This window comes from Mustela putorius, unplaced genomic scaffold (assembly GCF_011764305.1).
Source record: "Mustela putorius furo isolate JIRA1106 unplaced genomic scaffold, ASM1176430v1.1 tig00000813_pilon_pilon_pilon, whole genome shotgun sequence".
NCBI classification, from domain to species: Eukaryota; Metazoa; Chordata; class Mammalia; order Carnivora; family Mustelidae; genus Mustela; species Mustela putorius.
In genome coordinates, this window is record NW_025421485.1 from 6081944 (window position 1) to 6102114 (window position 20171).

At 48.3% G+C, this 20171-nt stretch overlaps 1 protein-coding gene across 8 annotated transcripts in view; it reads right to left on the bottom strand.

The window, feature by feature from the left end:
- Positions 1-5669, bottom strand: part of ASAP2 (ArfGAP with SH3 domain, ankyrin repeat and PH domain 2) — a 166805-nt gene extending 161136 nt beyond the window's left edge. For 2 of the 8 annotated variants that reach the window (XM_045084893.1, XM_045084895.1), the window contains exon 1: positions 5399-5466. Coding sequence is in view for 4 of the 8 variants with exons in the window: in XM_045084889.1 (XP_044940824.1) it covers positions 5399-5524 (126 nt within the window). In the remaining 4 variants the exon portion in view is untranslated. Of the gene's footprint in view, positions 1-5398 lie in introns of all 8 variants that reach the window. The other 6 variants (XM_045084889.1, XM_045084890.1, XM_045084891.1 and 3 more) reach the window with 6 other exon arrangements.
- Positions 5670-20171: the final 14502 nt, after the last annotated feature.

Here is a 20171-nt window from a genome sequence, read left to right on the forward strand (position 1 = left end):
TTAGTCAAACGTAGTCAGCTCCCGGTCTAGGTGGGATCTGAGATTGTGCAGTGCCAACAAGCTGGCAGGGGGTGCCAGTGCTGCTGGTCAGTGGGCCCCGCCTTGAGCTGCAAGGGTCTGAAACAGCATTGTCCGACAGGACTTTCCCCAAGGATGAAAATGTTCTAAATCTACACTGTCCGTACACACCGATACTACAGAGCGCTTGAATTTCTGTTAGTCCAGTGGAGAAATGGAATTTTGAACCTTAGGCTACCATGTTAGAGAGTACAGGCCTACGATGTATACGCTCCATGAAGAAAGGCAGCAGTATCTAGAAACGTGGAGCCCAAGAGAAGAATTACAGATCCCTCCGAATTCTTGGCCTGAGCAGCGCTCTATAAATTGCACACCGGGAAAATCCCATCAGAGGCCTAGTTGACCACCATCTCAGGAGTGGATTAATATTTACCTAAGGCAGGGAGGCAGACACAGACCATTTTGCAACTTCAGTGACTAAAGCATGTGGTAACCTACAGACGACCACCTTCACCTCATGACTCAGTCACACACTATACAAAGCCCTCCTAACCACAGCCCCAAGCACACTTGACCAATGCCATCCCTGGGCATCCGCGGTGCTGGACAATCTTACAGCCAAAGCCCTCACACTAACTTGGTTTATTGCATGAATCTGTTTCTAAGACGTCTGCTTCACTGTCTTCAGTTGCAGGTTCTTTCAAAAGACAGAACTTACTCCACTTGCTATTCCGTTCCCATCACCCAGCGCGCAACAAGACTCAATGAAAACTGCAGGACAGAGCCTGCAACCTACCAGGAGTACCATTAGTATTTCCACTGTTAATCACAAGAAAACAGGGAAACTGAATTGCGGGAAGGGGGGTGGAATTACATAACAGAAGATCATTTCCTCCTTAAATGACTCAAAAATTTCCAAACACATTAAGTCCAGATTTCAGAACACAGCATGAATAAGGTGGCCCTATCTGACCACACAACCTCATTTCCAAAAACTCAAACCCATGGGCAAAAAAAAGATGATGTCCTCTGACAAAAGACCCAAGATCCAGTAGGCTGGGATTTGGAAGAGCCCTCTTCACGAACAGCTAAGATTCAGAACCACATTCTTGCCTGAAGAACACATGGGCCAGGTTCCCACTCTAACTGCTGGGAGGGGCATTTGGCCCCAAGGACAGCAAGGCCCCTGGGAATCTGGGCAGCCCAGATGCTCATTTTACCCCGCAGTCAGAACCCTGTGCTTGTGACAGCAATGAGATTTCCAAGGTAACCAAGGACAACATAGTAGAGAATTACGGCCCCGGAAGGAAGTAGATTAAATTTTAATACTTACGAGTCAACATCAAATTTATTTTTAAAACTACATATCTAACAACGCCAAATAAGCAAAACAGAATGGATGATGCACTACAGGAGGGTTTTATAAACACGAATATTCCAAGTACATATACGATTTTTTCCAATTTTGAGACTATTTTAAAGAGCCTAGAGACTCGAAGAAACTGAGACAGAAATAACACCCCCCACAAAAGGGGGAAAAAGCTCACTTTTCAGAGTTATGCCACAACTACTTATTTTTTTCCATTATTTCCAAAAACACAGGGCAGATTCCATCTAGTGGTAACAGCAGACTTTGCTAAAATTGTGCACAATAATTACTTCACCCAGAGAAAGTGAACACCAGGCGAATATTTTAAAACATAGCTATGTGCTGACCTGCTGCCAAGACAACAAACTGATTAAAAAAAAAAAAAAAGCATGAGTTAACAGACATAGTTTTTCCATTCACTTAACTCATTCAACCATTAATCCATTTCCTGACTCTTCCTACCTAACTCCCATGAAAATCCCATGTTGGTGCAAAAGCCCTCACCAGTTTCCATGGATTAACTATAATATAATCTGTTAAGTAGTTAGCATTTACTAAACCAGTCGTCTGTCGGGTATGGCTATGGCGCTGTGGATTATCTCAGTAGACCCTCCCCACAACTCTCTGAAGTAGAGAAGTGTTGTCATCTAGCATTTAGTGCTGGGGCAAGTGAGAAAACGTTAGGTATCTCACTGAAGTTCAGACAACTGGCAAGTAGTAGAGTCTGAACTTAAACTCACGTCTATCTAAAAATGAGAAATTCAGAGAAAACAGCAATTTTTTTTTTTTTAAGAATTCAGCATTATTAGAAGTAATAAAAAACAGGAGCACCTGGCTGGCTCAGTCACGACTGAGCACGCGTGGAGCAGGCGACTCCTGATCTCAGGGTTGTAAACTCAACCCCACCTTGTATGTAGAGGTTACTTTAAAATAATCTTAAAAAAGAAAGTAACGGGAAAGAGCAACACTTCTGAAAACAGCATAGAGCCAAGTTCAATTCCAGCTCTTATCCTGAGTCTCAATTTCCTCATGTATAAAGCCGGGATGAGAAACAGATGTAACAAATGTGACATTTATAGTGTAAGATAGGGAGGGACCCAGTAACTACTGCAGGTATGCGTAGCAAAAAAGCACACTGCAGTTGTAGTGATTTCTATCAGACACAACCTATATGGGGAATAATGGGTTCACAAAGCTTTATCAGCTTACAATTAATTTGCTCATTTCATGACTCATCTATTTAAACATGGAGTCACGAGCTTGCGAATTTTATTTTATTTCTGTTAAATGAATAAGAAGTCACAATACACACTCTCTGTCTCATTTCAGTATGAAAAGTAGATGGTTGTTGAAAACCAAAATATGCGGGCATCACTTCTTAATCAAAGTGTATACGGAAAAACTTTTGGTAATGGGAATGAACACTGAACACCTGGGAACAGAGCATTCTTTAAAGGAATCCACAGTGATTTCTGAGAGTCAACACCTTTCAGTCGGAGTTATCTCATAAATCCAAACTCACAAATTTCATCATCATACTATGAATAGTGGCTTTACTTAAAGTGAAGACAGACCTGTAACGATTTCAATTTTTTTCATTTTTGAGAGTTTAAACAATTCATGTGCTTCGACGACAACATGGAACAAGCTTGCAATTTAATAAAATGACCAAATCCGGTCTCTTTTTAATCAGCTCAGTTACTGAGCTCTCGGGTAATCTCCTGCACAGCTTTGGAATTATACACAGCAAACTAAAATTAATCAGAGGAAGGGGATGCCCATTTTAAGAGCAATTCCTATTTGCCTAGCTTCCCAGCATCTGCCAGTGGTAATATTTATTTTTTTTTTAAAGATTTTATTCATTTATTTGACAGAGATCACAGGTAGGCAGAGAGGCAAGCAGAGAGAGAGGAGGAAGCAGGCTCCGTGCTGAGCAAAGAGCCTGATGCCGGGGCTCAATCCTAGGACCCTGGGATCATGACCTGAGCTGAAGGCAGAGGCTTTAACCCACTGAGCCACCCAGGAGCCCCTGCCAGTGGTAATATTTAAGTGACAAATTGCAAAGGGGAAAAGAAACAGAACTTTACACACAGTCAAGCCTTCTTTAAGGCATCACGTAGAAAGCTTCCTTGCCTAAGGAAATGCTCAGCTACTTTTTTTTATTTTAAAGATTTTATTTATTTATTTGACAGAGAGAAATCACAAGTAGATGGAGAGGCAGGCAGAGAGAGAGAGAGGGAAGCAGGCTCCCTGCTGAGCAGAGAGCCCGATGAGGACTCGATCCCAGGACCCTGAGACCATGACCTGAGCCGAAGGCAGCGGCCTAACCCACTGAGCCACCCAGGCGCCCCATCTCAGGTACTTTTTTTATTGCAATTCTTCCATAGACATTATTAATAGTGTATTCTCAAAACATCGAGAAAATGTTCCCCTTGCTTTTCAAACAGTACTTCTGGGAGAACTTCGTTGGGTCATCCCCATCTGCTTCTTTCAAAGCCATCTTTTTATGCCTTGCTGACACACGCAGAATTAAGTGATGCGGGATTACAGAACGCACTACAAAAGGTTGACATGAAGCCCTCCTCCACCAAATAAAGAAGACAAGGAAGGAGGGAGGGCCAGACAATACCCTAGGTATACTTAAAACATTCAAAATGCTGAATCTATTACTTATAATTTTGCCTATTATTGACTGTTTATGTCTACAAAGAAAAAAATTCTCACTAAAGGAAACATTCTGGATTCCCCCCCCCCCCACCGCCCCAAACAATTCCTAACAGCAGCTGCTTTGTTCAAGAGGGGGAAAAAAAAATTAATGGCATCACTTAATTAAAAGCTCTGGGGTGACCTTCCCTCACTCACTCTAGCCCAATCACCATCTTCTAAAATCCCTACAATACCCCCATTTTAAGGCTGTAACTTGACATTCTGGCCAAATGAAATTTAATCATCTATTCTACACGGGCACACGTGTGGCTGGTAAACCGATTACCTATGATGAGCCAAGCAGAGTCGAAGCACCTTACACACGGCGGCGTCTCTAACCTTCCTAATACGCCGGGAAAGGAGGTATTACTAGTCCCGTTTGCTAGGTAAGGAACATGAGGGCAGCCAGGTGAGGAGCTGCCCCACACCACACAGCCAGCGGGGGCCCTGGGCTCAGAAACTCGGCCCTTCACCGCAGGCTGCTGGGATTGTGGACCTAAGCTTGTTCATTCCCAAGTGTTCTCTCCGCAGGATGTGGAGGGCTTACCAGTTAGCACCAGGCATGATGACTTTGCACCTTGAAAGCACTTGACTAAAATCAGGCCTTTCCCAGGCTGATGGGGAGGGAGGCGATCAGGGGTTCAAGCAGGTGAGACACACGCACCTGGGGGAGGCTATCAAAGATCCTGGGAGCAGAGCCCCGGCCCCGCACACGGCTCCCCGCACTCGGCTCCCGGGCGCGGCGAGAACGCGCTCAGGCCTCCCCGGCTAAGGTGTGCACACCTTTCCTGGACAGCCGGGGTCCTCCCCCCGCCCGACCGCGGGGCAGAGGCGGCGAGGGCTGCCGCGGGGCTCGGAGCACACGGCTGCAGCGGGGCAGGCTGCGGCCAGGAGCTCTTCCAGAACAAGTGGGAGATGGGCGCCCGGCGAGGGCTGGCGCGCCTACGACCCCCGCCGCGCCGGGGGTCCCCGCTCCCCGCCCACCCCGCCTTCCCAGCGAAAGTTGGCCGCGCCGCGGGGAGCCGCCCGGCCCCCGGCCCCGCGAGGAAAAAGAGCCCGGGGGGTGGGGAGGGTCTTAAAAAGGCCCAAGGTAGCCATCAGCCATCTCCTCGGAGCCACCTACACGGAACAAAGGGCTTCTGTGTCGGGCAGGGGGGACCCGGCCGCGTCAGATTTTGAGGAAAAGAAACTTTTCCCGGGCTGCGGGCGCCGGGGGCAGGCGCGGGGGCGGGCTGCGGGCAGGGCGCGGGGCCGCGGGGCCACCTGAGGCCGGGGCCGCCAGCCCGCCCGCGCGGCGCCGCTCACCTCCTCGATGGCCGCCACGGTGTTCCGGCACTGCGCCGTGCGCGTGGTGAAGCTCGAGGCCGTGGGCGCCTTGTAGTCCTCATGGGTCTCGGCCACGAATTCCGACACGGAGATCTGGTCCGGCATCGCCTCGGCGCGCGGGCGCGGGCGGCCGGCCGCGGGGGAGCCGCCGCCTCAGCCGCCGCGCGGGCTCCGACCGGCCGCTCGGACGCCGCCGCCGCCGCCGCGCCCGCAGCTCGCCCGGCCCGCGGACAAAGGGAAGCGCCGGGGCGCGGGCCGCCGCCGCGGGAGCCGCGGGAGCCGCGGGAGCCGCAGGAGCCGCAGGAGCCGCCGCAGGGCGCGGGTCGGCCGCCCGCGGGGCCCGGCGGCGGGAGCAGGGGCCGCGCGCGCAGCCCCGCGCAGCTCGGGCCCGGCCGCTCCGCCCGCCGCGCCGAGGGCTCCGCCGCCTGCCTTGCCCGAGCGAGCTCCGAGGCGGACGCGCAGAGCCGGCGGGAACTGCCGGCCACCCAGCCGCGGGCCCCGAGCGACTCCCGCGGAGAGGGGCGGGTCCGGCCGGGGGCGGCGGCCGGCGGAGCGCGGGGCGGGGCGGGGCGGGGCGGAGGGCCGGGCCGCCAATCCGCGCGCTCGCCGCCGCCGCCGCCGCCGCCGCCGCCGCCGGGAAGCCGAGCCTGCAGGAAGGAAGGCGGCGCGCGCCCCGGCCCGCCGAGCCGCTCTCCCGCCGCCGCGCGCCGCATTGTCTCGGCGTTCGGGGCCCCGCGTCGCGCGCCGTGGTTCGAGCGCGCCCCCCGGGCCGGGCGGGCTGGCGGGAGCCCAGTCCTCCTGATCTAGGCCGAGCCGCAGCCCACCCCTGTGGACCCTACGCCCCCGGGGGCTTGGAACCTTCCTGGGGTCCCCCCCCCCGCCCCGCCAAGACCGCCGGGAATGCCCGTCCGGGCGAGGGAGAAAGTATGAGCAGCTCGCCCCCTGCCGGACGGTGCCCCCCCACGCCGGGCCCGCACTGCGGGACAGATGCGTCCCGCGCCCCGCGAGGCAGCACCCCCTCGCCAGTTTGGGGTTCGGTAACAGTCACACGAAATGAGCATATGGCGAGTGCTCCGGTGCTCTCCGTAAGGTCGCCTCACCCTCGCAGCCTCACGAGGCGCGTAGAGCGAGGGTTACTTGCTGTATACAGAGAACAGTTTGCGGGAGAGCACTCAAGTGAAGGCCCCCGGGACGGCGGCGACTCAGTCCGGCTGCGGGGCTCACAAGGCCCTAGTGAATGTCCCAGTCGTGTTCCCTAAGCTTATGGAAGCATAGACATTTCTGGGTTCCTTGGGAATAGTTTTAGGGTGCTGGACCAGGACCCATGGGGGCGGGGGGGGGGGGATAACTGGATGCTGCGAGGTGGAATTTCTGTAGGAAAGGCAGGGAACCCGGGGAGGGCACGGGAGCCCGGAGGAAGCTCTTTTTCATGTGGTTTCAGAGAGAACATGCAACAAGGGCGGGCAGATCTTGTACATAACTGGGCCAGTACAGAGTTTGAATTCGTAAACAGATTTTCACCTAACAGCTCTTAAGGAAACTTTTAATAGTTATTTTTTAAAAATCCAGAAGCTCGGAAGACACGAGTCCAATCAAGTCACACCCTATAGCTCTACACCAGGCATGTGGCATGGTTTCTGTAGCTGCCAGCCATGAAACCAAGAGAAACTTGACAAAAACCTTTTGTGCATCTGAAAAGGAGGAAGTGTGAGAGACACTGGAAATTCAATATGTCAGACAAAGTGGTCTCCTGACAAAGCTGCAGGACAGTGGACCAGTCAAACAATCTTTTTTTAAGCTCCCATGTAAGAATTCGCTATATGACATGACAGCTTGGGTCAGACGTTATGTATGGCCTTTGGTATTTTAGTAGCATTTAGTGAAATTTAGCTGTCCGGAATAGCCGTATTAGTGGATAGCTTTTATGAATGACTTCACCAGGCAATAAGTTACAGTTTTTAGAAGCATAGCATCTCTGCTTCTATCTTTTATGTGTTTTCACTCTTCTGGGTTTCCTCTATGAGCAAATTTGTACAATCCACGTCCCGCCCATGTATATTACTGCATCTTCCGCTGCACCAGGCCGACTCTTTCCCTCCAGCTAGTTTTTCAGCGGCAGCTTTCGTTGTTGACATTGGAGACTATTCTGGTTAATCTTTCAAGTCTTGACTTTTAGAGGACTAGTGTCTAGCAGGCCCATAGGATTTAAGACAAGGAAGTAGTGTTTTTCCTTGGTGTCTAGTGCAGCGTTATCCAGACTGATCAAGACTTCTTTTGCGGGGACAAAGTGGAGTGTGATGTTCTTTTCCGCTCTCTCTTCATAGGCCATTCCTGTTCTTGTTTCCTGTAGTTTAATATAACTTTTCAGGTATCTTTACAGGAACCTTTAGTAACCACAGAAATAAAATTGCAAAGCTGCATTGCATTATGCAAGTGGATAAGAGGGCTGGTGGGAAGCAAGTCATTGTCAGGTGCTTTGGTGGTGCAAAGAGGACATTTGTGACACGAAAGAACAGAACATGAAAGCAGTGTTCTCACAGACATTCCTGAGAATTGCAGAAAACCCTGCTCCATGCAAACGTGGGGAAATAAAGCAAGATCAGAGCAAGATGCAGCTCATGTGCCTTTAAGAATAATATAATGAGAATGAGTAGTTTCCAACAAAGAATAAAATTAAAGTTGAACGTGGCTTGAGAAAACATTACACACACACACACACACACACACACACGTTTTTTTAATGAACGAAGGGAAGAACTTGCAGATAACGTCATTAAAGGCCTGTGCTCCCTTTATCAAGATCTTTCACATCTAAATAGCACTGAAAACCTCAAGTTTTGGAAAATCTCAGTTGTGAAATTGACCTGAAATGAACTGACGTGAAGCTTCATAGTCTTGTTTATCCCACGTCATATGAATATTCATGTTTTGCTGCAAAATATAAATGTGCTTGATTATAGGGTATTCCCCCAGACCCTACTGGGGTCGACTCAGAATGTCCAGTGTATTACCATTCTAAAAACTGGAAAGTTCTAAATTCCACACACATCTGGCCCCAGGAATTTCAGACAAGAGGTTGTAGGCTTGTATTACTTAAAAATAAAAAATAAATAATTAATTTTATAAAAAAAAAAAAAAAAAGAAGAAGAAGAAGAAGAAAAGAAACTTGGTGTTGCAGACTTGTCATTTCTAGGGAAGAGGAAAGAAACTCTCCTCTCAAAAATGACATTTTCAGCGGCTTGCTGAGACTGGCCAACAGCCCATTTTCCAAAGGAATTTTCTGCTCCAGGAGTTCTCAAGAACCTGGGATTTTTCACTCTCAGGTCAAGGTATAAAATATGTTCCTAACTCTGAAATGTTTTTGAGGGTTGGCTGGTTTAACACAAGACTTGCCCAGTTCACTTGCATTAATCTGTGAACAACTACTCTTAGAATGAGTAGATCTGTGCCTTTTAATGCATTATGGTAAACAGTATAATGGAATAAGGAGGGAAAACCCCACAACAACCCTAGTGATAGAACATGTAAGTATAACCAGAAGTTTCTTTTCTACAGCTTAACAACGTTCTCCCCAAAACAGTGTTACTAAAGGGAGGCGCTTATCCCAATGTGAGAGAAGTTTGAATACGTGTACCACAATGATCTCACCTTGCACTTGAGGGGGAAAAAATTAGCACACAGAAACTAGGTTTACAAATGAAACAAGGTTTACAAATGAAACCTTGAGTTTTTATATCAATTTTGCTTCTCTGTGATTCTGATACGTAAATTAAATTCTCTGAACTCAGTTCATTTGTAGAATGAAAGAAGTTGGATGAGCGGGTTTTGAATCCCCTGATTTCATGATCCAGGTTTCATGTTAGTTTGGGCACAAAAGGGTGTCACAAGGGCCATATTATTACTGAGAATCTAATCATTGATCCTAGACATGTGAGAACGAGCATGTTTTAGAGGATGTTTAAAGCTAATTTTTGAGATGTCATCTTGTTAAACTGATAAGTTTAGATGACAAACTGATTTATGCATAGCTGACTTCATATTAAGATACATGAGGTCTGTTCATTTTTTTGTTTTAAAGCAGTTTCTCTGGGTAACACTCTGATTGCTGAACTGCAAGAGACAGTTCTAGAAAGTTGAGGTATACTCAGCACGATGCCGGAGCCAGCTAGAGCTGTTTGCAAAGAATGGACAGTTAGATTCTCAGAAAATTTCAAACTGTTGATTGTGTCTGTGTGGTAGAAACACTATTCTAGTGGTGTGCTACTACACATCTCTTCCCTGGTACTTTGAAATCGTCCATGATGGGAATATTCACGAAGGTTAAAAACCAAGGTTTTATATTTATTGTCATGTTAATTGTCTAAACTTAAATAAGTGGTAGAGAAAATGTTAATAACGCAGATTAAAAGCATGTCATGTCTGTAACCCTTATGTTGTGAACAGTGAAAACATCATGTTCTAGTATTGGCAAACGGATATGATTCAGCAAAGAGTCGATCATGTCATTGACAGATGATGAAGCTACAACATACATCTTTATGGCTTCACTTTTGTTTTACTTATTCACATGGACAGAAATATCAACCAACATTCATGTCAGAACTATATTCATTTGTCAATGACATGAGCCACTTCTCTGAGCTGGATCATAATCAAGCACTTATTCATAGTCTTACTTTGTCAAATCATGATTGAGTCGCACACACCGATTGCCGTGAATACAAGAGTTCGAAAAGAAATGAAAGCATTCTGTGAGAATCAATTAGCTGTATGGAATTTATAATCAAGAATATTGTATAATTTGGTATTACTTATAAATTGTCTACTGCATATCCCTTATATCAGTGAGAGTTAAAATAAATGTATGCATACACACATTCCACGCCCCCCCCACCCCAGCAGTTGTTAAACATTTACCAGCCCACTCCCGAGTCTAATTGTGTCTTCCCTGCCAGGAGGCAGAGCATGAGACCTTCCCACTCTGAGTCATGCCGATAGGATCAAGCCGGAGTGGGACAAAAACCTCAGTAAATTGGACTGTACACGCAAAGGCAACTTGTGTTAATAAAAATTATCTTAGGGTAATTAAGCAAATGCCATTTGTTGTTTTCAAGTACTTAGAACAACACAATTAAGTGCCAACAGAGGGTGTGGTCTGTTTTAATGAAAAAGCAAAGAAAGTTTAATTAGCACTCTGCATGTAAATAGATTTTGCTAAAGAGAGCTTGCGTTAATTTATTTTCTTGCTGCGAATCACCGGCTTCCCCCTCAACTTGGCTCCATTTTCGGGCTTCCTGGGACGCCCTCAGACGGCACGGATGTCCACTCGTGTCTCATGTGGACACCGTATCCCGGCCCCGGACGGCTCTAGCCTTTCCCTGTTGGCCACGGGATAAAGCTGAGACTCCGTCACAGTCTGTGCCGGGCTTGTCCCCGGCTTCCGCCACTACTACCTTCCCTCAGCCTCGCTCTCCCCCAGGGTCCATAAACTACAGCCAGGGGGCCAGGTATGGCCCACAGTCCGATTTTATACTGTCCTTGAACTGAGAATGGTTTTGACATTTTCCAATAGTAGAAGAGGAGAATACCACTTTGTCACACATGAAAATGATAGGCATCTCACAGGCGAGCGTTGATAAAGTTTTATTGGCACACAGCCGCACCCATGCACTTACAGATTCTCTGTGGGGGCGGAGTTGAATAGTTGCCACAGACCCCCACACCCAGAGGCCCACATACCTAAAATGCTTACGGTATTATATGGCCCCTTACAGAAAGAGTTTGCTGACCCCATTTTAATTGCACTAAACTTCTCGTTTTTCCCAAATCACAGAGCCCTTTTGCGATACAGGGAGTGAACGTCTTCTGCCTTTCCTCTGTTTCCTGGAGGGCATGTCCTAGCTCCCAGCTTCCCCTGGGCTCTGGCCTTATCCTCAGCCACTCACCTTCCCGGAACCCACACCTGGGCCAAGCCCAGCTCTCCCTGTTTGCTGAGTTTCTAAGTACTTCCTCACCACAGTGCTCCTGAGCCCGGAGCACTCTAACCTCCTGTCCATCTGCCAAACTTCTGATCATCCTTTAGGATCAAACCCAAACAGCCTTTCCGTGACTCTTTTATTTATTTATTTAAAAAGATTTTATTTATTTATTTGACAGAGAGCATGAGAGAGCACAAGTGGGGAGAATGGCAGAGGGAGAAGGAGAAGTAGGCTCCCCGCTGAGCAGGGAGCCCGAATCGGGGCTCAATCCCAAGACCCAGGGATCATGGCCTGAGCCGAAGGCAGATGCTTAGCTGACGGAGCCACCCAGGTGCCCCTCCTGTACTCCTTGAAACATTCTAAGGGGCACCTGACTGGCTCAGTCTGTAGAGCATCTGATGGGATCCCAAGTTCAACCCCCCACTGGGTGTGGAGCAGACAGACATTGTAGGCTGAGTCAACCGTGTTCTCCTGTGCTTCCGTGGTGCTTTGGACATCGTCTCCAGTGCTCTGGTTAGGATATGGAATGGCATGCTGGTCTCCATACCTTAGTACGCTGTGAAAGGCCTCTCCTGTCCTTGGTCCTCCCGTGCCCACCCCCTCCCCCATTCTCTTTGGTGTGTGAAGGAACTAGGTCAGCCAAATAGAGTCAGACAAGATGGGCACACTCATTTCACTGAACTGATCGGTCTCCGCTTCACTCTGGAAATAAAATGCTTCAGCTGCCCCAGAGCTCTGGATGCTTCCATTGCAGAAATGTTCACATTGTGTCATGACTAGCCCATTTGTTTCCTCATCTCACTGGGGTCACTGGACTAGACTCCTGGAGGAGAAGGGGAGGTCTGTGTACCTCTAGTTCCAAAACACAAGGCAGGCACACAGTAGGTGCTCAGTAAATGTTCATAGAATTGAATCGCATGTAAGTGCTTCTCTTTCAGCATACATAATGAGAGAAGGCATAGCAATTCAACAGAAAATCCATAGTTTGGGATATAGGAAAGCATGTGGACTTTTCCCACAATGGGGCTTTCTCTGTTGGCTCCAGTATTCTGGAAGAGAGATGTTTGTAGAGGCAAATCTTGCACTGGAAGGTGGAGAGGTGGGGGCTGTTTCATGACCTGACCCCTCCAAGACTGAAATGTGGAGATTTCTTCCTTTGATATGGGAGGACTTACTAGGTTCAAGATGGCGGCGGGGTGACATCATCTCATGTGAACTAAGGCGCTCCTGTCCCCTTTCTCCTTGTTGCCCCAAGTGCGGTCCCCAGACCAGCACCATCAGCATCACTTGAGGGCTTGGTGGAAGTGCAGAATCCCAGATCTAGTGAATCAGACCGTGCACATTAACAAGACCCCTAGGTAATTTGTCTGCATTTTAAAATTTGAGAAGGATCTTTCCTACGTACATAAAGGATACACCACTTAGCTTTTTCATCCTGTCAGAGGCCCAATATTCCAAATCATGTAAACTGTGCTGTACTGAAGGGACTTGGTAAAACCCAAAGGATGAAGGTTCTCTCCAATCCCGAAATTTATGAAGGTTTCTGTCAGTTCTGAGGCACCGTGCGATACTACGCTCTAGTTGCTGCTCCGTTCCATTGCTCTGGGACTCCACTAGTACTTACCTACTACCTACTGTATGCCCAGCACCATCTCCAAAACAAACATGTAGCCGTGAACAAGCCAGAGAAGGGCACTGCTGCTATCAAACTTAGGTTTTAGCAGACAGAGAGAGATGGTGAATACATAAATAAAAAGGTTTCATGTGAGTCCCCTTGCAGAAATGAAACAGGGTGATGTAATAAAGAGGATTTAGGGTGGATGAGGGGCTGAGACATTAGAGAAGGCAATCAGGAAAGTCTTCCTGGAGGAAGCAGCATTTGAGCTGAGTCTAGAAGGAAGAGAAGAAAAGGAGGATGTATATTACAGCGGAGCTGACAACAATGGAACAGCAAGTGCAAAGTCCCTAAGGCAGGAGCTAGGTAGACCCTTCGAGAAAGGTCTTACAGAAAAGAGCAGCTGGGATGTTGTGAGCCAGAGAGTGTAAGATGATGCTGGAGAGGTGGATGGTGCCAGATCCCACAGGTGAATATTTAGGATTTTCCCACATACCTGGCCCTGGCAACATTTGCTTTATACTTTGAAAGAGATCACTTTGGCTGCTCTTGGAAAACTGACTGCAGAGGGGCAAGTGTTAGAGGCAAAGTAGATAGATAAAACACTAATTAGCAATATATACATTGGACTTCATCAAAATTAAAGAACTTAGTGCTAACAAGGATACATCAAGAAAGTGAAGAAAGCCCCCAGACTGTGGGAAAATATTTGCAAACATCTGATAAGGGACTTGCATCTAGAATATATAAAGAACTCTTACAACTCAATAATAAAAGACAAACCCATGGAAAAATGGGCAGCAGATCTGAATAGACATTTCTTCAAAGGAGATACACAAACAGCCATGAAGTGCATGAAAAGATGCTCAATAAAAATAGTCATCAGGGAGATGCAAGTCAAACCATGACATGATACTACTTCAAACTCACTCTTATGGGCATAATAATAAAAACAGATGATAACAATGTTGGTATAGATGTAGAGAACCCAGATCCTTGAACATCACTGGAAAGATTGGAAAATGGTGTAAGTGCTTGGGAAAACAATCTACCTGCTCCCCAGAAGTTTGACCACGGACTTCCGATATGAGCTGACAATTCCACATCTAGGTGCGCACACACCCAAAAGAAACAAGAGGACATGTCCACACAAAAACTTGCTCTCAAAGGTGGATAACAGCATTATTCATAATAGCTTAAAAGTAGAAACAGCTCGAATAGCTAACAACTTACAAGTGAATAAACAAAATGGGGTAAATTCACGTAGTGTGTCTTCGTTTCCTGGGGCAGCCATGGCAAAGACCAGAAACCAGGTGGCTTAGACAGAAATGTATTGTCTCATACTTCTGGAGGCTAGAAGTTCAAGATCAAGGTGTTGGCAGGGTTGGCACCTTTGAGGACTGTGAGGGAGAATCCTCCGTGCCTCTCTCTGAGCTTCTTAGGAATGGTGGCTACCTTTGGCGTTCCTGGCCTTACAGGCACATGGCTCTCATCTCTTTGTGTTTCCATGGTCTTTATCCTGCATCCGTGTCTCTGTGGCCAAACTTCCCCTCTGTATAAGGACATGGATCATACGGGAGTCAGGACCCACCTACTCAATATGGCTGAGTATACGTATGTGACCTCCAGCACGACTGATTATATGTACAGTGTTTCTCCAAACAAAGTCACATTCAGATGTGCCAGGGTTTGGATTTCAACATATGAGTTTTGCAGGGACACAATTCAATCCAGGGATGTATGTGGGTGGACCTTGAAAACACGATGCTAAGGGAAGGAAGCCAGACACAAGAGGACACCTATTGGATAACTGAGTTTATGGGAAGAGATTCAGAATATACGAATCTATAAAGACCAGAAGTAGATTAGTGGTTGCTTATGGCTGGGAAAGGGACCTGGGAATAAGGGAGGTAATAGTAAAAGGATATGGGGGTTCCTTTTTGGCAATGAAAGTGTTCTTAAATTTATTGTGACGATGGCTGAACAACTCTGTGAATACACTAAAAATTATTAAAGGCTGCATTTTCCATGGTTGAATAGTAGGGTATGTTCATTGCACCTCAGTAAAGCCGGTACCAAAACAAAACAGAAATTCATGTTATAAAAAGTGTTAAAGACGCCCCCCCCCCAAAAAAAAGAAAGAAAGAAAGAGAGAGAGAAAAAAAGAAAGTGTGACTTCTAGGTTTTGGAGTCCAAAGTCCAAATCCTGGCCCTGTAGCCTTCTGTTACCTTGAGCAAAGTTCTCAAAGAGCCTGAGCTTTGTTGGGAAGGTGCAGATGGGGCAGGGCGGTAGGGCCACAGACCTAGGATGGGCTTCTTAAGAATTGGAGACTATCTCAGTCAAATACCTGGCTCATAGTAGTTGCTCAATAAAAGTTACTGTATTCATACATTTTATACCCCACCCTAGAAAATAGAGTGTGAGTCCCTCACATCGTTCTTGGGGTCATTTATTCTTTTAACTGGTCCAATAAGGGATTTTTAATGCCTCTCAGGAAGCCAACTCCCCAAATGGAGCCAAAACTTCGAAGGAAAAACTTACCCCCTCCTGTTATTCATGCCACAGGAGGACCCAACTCTGCTGCTTTTCTGTCTCTGACATCTCTTCCTGACTTTTGTTTTGATTCCTTGAGCTGATAATTAAAGCTGTCAGAGAAGGCTCACACAGCTCGGTATTTCACTGACGAATTCCAGCTGGGACTTCTAGGGTCTGTGGCTGAGTCGGAGAAAGAGAGAGAAGGCCCCTCAGGAAGGAGCCCACAGTCAAGGCGGCGGGGGATTGGAGCGCCTGGCAGCTGACTCAGTCTGAGCCAGGAGGGTTCTCAGCGCCCGGTATCCGAAGGGACTGGTCTGAGTCAGCGCCCGTCTGGAGAGCAGCAGGAGGCCAGCAAGGCACCTGCAGACCAAGTCGCTGACACGAAATTAGAGTAGACAGCGATTCCTGCCACGGACGAAGCATTTCCTGACACGTTCAAGGGAGAATGAGAATCAGATAGTGCTCAGGGACTCGCCTGCGTCGGAAGCGCAGATAAAACCTCCCCCACATCACATTTCCTCCTAACTCTCCAGATGGTCTCCCTTCTTTCATCCCACCACCGTGCCCCGGACAGGTCCTGGCCAAACCGTCCTATGTTCGTGACTCATAATCCGAGCAGTGACAGCCTCTTTTAGCACAGCTTATTCAGGAATGATCTCCTGGTGAACTCGGAGGAGATGCAGAGTGGTCGGCAAACCCCCTCATCTCTGAGCTGAGTCCTTCTTTCCTTCTTCTGGAGCATTCCTCCTTAATGTCCCCATGCCTTGCATCGGCCTCTCCTATGACCAGATCCTTGTGGTCACCCAGGCCAGCAGGATCGCCTCCTCATTGTGCTCACTGCTCACCTGTAGGGGGTACTGTGGGAGGAGAGTAGGCTGGTCTGCCCCTACCTATACCCGCGACCGCCGGCTAGAAAGCATTGCTATTCCTTGCCTAACCATGAGAATTTCCAGGCACGTTGTTAAAACTCAGATTCCGGGAGGCCCTCCTATAAACCTACTGAATCAGTCTTCGGGGGAGGGACCTGGACACCTGGATTTTTTAACACGTTCCCCAGGAGATTTTAGAGGAAGCAAGTTTGGGGAGCAAAACCAAGGCTTTTGGACTTCTTTACAAGCATGTGTTGGGGCAAACCCTAGAGGGGAGGGTGGTTTTAAGTGGGCCAGCCCCCTTGCATAAAAGCACTAATTCTTTTCAGCTCCCTGGGGAACCACTGGCAAAACTATGATCTGAGAGCAAAACGTTCCCAAGGGATCTGAAAGTGCATAATAGTCATTCTGGAAGGGCTTGCTTAACAGCCACCCAGGGAATGGTGAGTTTGCCGCAGGATTTGGAGCTGTGGACAGTTCTGCCTCTGTGCAGAAGTACTAACCCCTAGTCGTACAAGGGACCTAGTCATGCCTTTAAACAGAAACTTCAGTTTCCAGTTTCATGGAATTCCTGAAGTCTGTGTGGCCGAATGTGTGACTCTCCTTGGAAAGGGTTTGTGAGTTGTTTTCTCAGGTCTTTGAACCTGACCGGAGAGCAGCATTTGGCGAACGGCTTTGGGCAGCCTCAGGAGCGGGTACCAGATGGGCAAGGGGGGGGGGCAGCCTCTGGATTTGGAGTGACCACTTTTCCTCCAAGGTTCCTTTTTCAGTTGTTTCTAACAAGGGCTGCATCCTGGCTCCGTCGGCTCCAGTGGCCCCTTCCTTCCCCTCCTTGACTCTCCCCCTCTGTTTAAGGTTCTCAGCCAAAGTTGACCTCACTTGCTGACTCCACATCACATTTTGGTGAGTCCCAGTTACAGATGCCAAGAAGTGAGCCGTGCTGTTTGCTCAGGCCCTGTTCAAATTTTCCATAAGGCTCTGGGCATAACAACTCAGCCTGGGCTCCCAGGCTCCACCAGGGGCTTGTCCTGAACCTTCTCTGGGCGGTGCCCAGCATGTGGAAGGAATCCCCCACCCCGCCCCCACCCGCAATGGACCCGACCTGTGGACATGGCTGCTGGGCACCCTGGGTCAGCCCCTCATTGGGCTGGAGACACGACACGGCAGAGGAACGACATAGGAATATGATGGCAGGCCTGCTGATCAATGCCTTCTTTGTGCCTTGCTCTGTAATACAACACAGCAGTGCAGCCTGGAGCTTGTAGAAGCCAAGAACGCATCTTCGAGACTTCGAATCAGATGGAAAGGTGCCGGTGTTCTAACAGGACCGACTGACTCACCTGGGTCACAGACAAACAAGGGTTCTCACGCTTCTGGAGTCTGAGCATCCGTGGCAGAGCCAAGGGCAGGTAACTGTTGCTTCCTTGCTGACCAGGAGAGCAGAAAACATGCTTTTCCTTCATGGAGGTCCCAGTGACTAACAACCCAAAGGAAATAGATAATTTGCTTCATAGTCCTATTGATTTAATTGGCTAATTTTCCTCATCTGGTGGTCCAAAGAGAAACCAGGGCAGCATCCTAAATCCTCCTCCATATCCCACAGAACCGGTGAGCCCCCAGAACCTGATGTTTCTGCTTGTTTAACAGGCCCCCAGGGGTGCCCCGCCCTATTTCCCCTCCACATCCCTGTCCGATCCAGGCCTTCGCCCTCCCAGCACTGAGAATGCAGCTTCCTGAACGAGCCCTCCTATGTCCAGCCCAGACAGCCTTCCAATCCATCCTGTTGCCACTGGTGCCAGTCCTATCTCTCTGAAAGTGATCCTTTAAAGATGCTAATCCAGTTACAGTGCTTGCTTAAAAATCTTCCAGTGGCTCCCCATAGTCTGTGAATAAAATCCAAATGCCTTCACGGGCTACATAAGGTCCTTCACAATGTACCCCGCCCAACTGTTCACTCTGATTTCTCTGTGGACCTCACTCGGCACATCCATCCATCCAGTCGCTGAGTTTCTGTTACATATTGGCTCCCCACCCCAGGGTCTCCAAGCATCCAGTGGTGACCAAGATTGTCAGAGCTTTCCTCGAGCTGTCAGTCCAAGGGGCAGGGCAGACTTTAAACAGAAGGTACAGCCAAGTTCAGCGGGTGCTATGCCAGACCGGCATTTTTGGAAGATCTCTGGCTGCACGTTGGGGAATGGGTTGAACCGTGTGTAGCTCCCCACGCTGCCGTGCAGGTCTGCATAGCTGAGCCTCAGCACAAACCTTTTCATCCAGCCGGGATGCCCTTTGGGTTCTGTCTACTTGGTGAGTTCCTTCCATGTTTCAAAATGCATCTCAAAATCCTTCCAATTCACCGCCCTGCTCAAGCTGGGCATGTCTCCGTCTTCGCTCCCACGATGCATCATTCATCACTCTACTAGCGTGTTGTCCACATCACGTGTCAGTCCCCATGGCTGGGCTGTGAGATCACAGAGGGAGTCCAGTCTGTGTCCCACGCAGCTTCATACCCCTGAGGGCTGGCACTTAGTCAGTGATTTAAACATGCACCTTGAGGGCACAGGGAGTGGGGAGGAAGCGTCCAACTCTTCATCTTGCTCAGGTCATGATCTCAGGGTTGTAAGATGGAGCCCGGTGTCAGTCAGGCTCCAAGCTCAGCATGGAGCCTGCCTAAGATTCTCTCTGCCCCGCCCTCCCTCCCTCTCTAATAAATAAATAAATAACATAAAAAATAAAAATATTTTAAAAAACATTCCTTGAGTAGATGAATTTATACCAGGGACAAGAGCATACGGAAAAACTGAGATTCAAGACCTCTAGGACTCCCCATATTATGTCTTTCTCCACTGGAGGGGCCCCATCCACCCTAGACTCCTAAACCATGCAAGACTTTAGCATCCCTGAAGGCTTTCCTCTTTCACACAAAGTACATTTCAACAAATGGGCTCCTGAGGGAATGGGAAGCTCTATAGTAGCCTTCCAATCTTTTGTGATGGGGGAAATCCTCAAGTTTGGACAAAAGTCTGGTCAGGATGTCTGACTTTTGTTCTCATTGGAGCGGCACAAAGCAGGTGAGTAAGTCAGGCTCAGCATCGATTATTAAGCTTTTGTGGGGGACTGGGCAGCAAGTGTCTTGAGAGAGGGGTCCCCTTTCCAACCACACAAACACCTCTATCTGGGTTTGAGAGTCTAGAAGGAGCGTGTCTCCAGTGAAGATGTTAGAAACTTTGTTTAGTTGACTGTTTATTGTTTATGGCAGCTTCTAGCAGCCTTCAGTGAGGACTAATTTAAGGAAGAGTGGGCTTTCCTTTTTGGAAAGGGTCTTAACATCAGCCAGATGGAGGGGTTTGATTTACATCACCTGCCTTCAGTGGGGAGCGGGGATGAGGGTTCTGGAGTCTCACAAGTAGTAAATGACTTTGCCGAAGTTACAAGCTGTTCATGCATTCATTCAATCCTTTATTCACTCACTTATACGTGGAGGCTCTCTTGGGGGCCAGACAGTTTGCCATTTGCTTTATACAAGTTATGTCCTTGCAAAGTCCTTGTTATGCAGGTATGGTCGTTCCCACTGCACAGCTTATGAATTAAATAGGAAAGGGGAAGTCCTATGCAAAGACCCATGTGTTTAGGACACACTAGAGCCAGGACTCCAGCCTAGGCCCTCTCTCCAGGGACTTAAACTCTTCCAGGGCAGACAAAACATAGAGAAATACCCATATAAATGCCATAGAAAGGGACAAGTGGCCTCCATAGT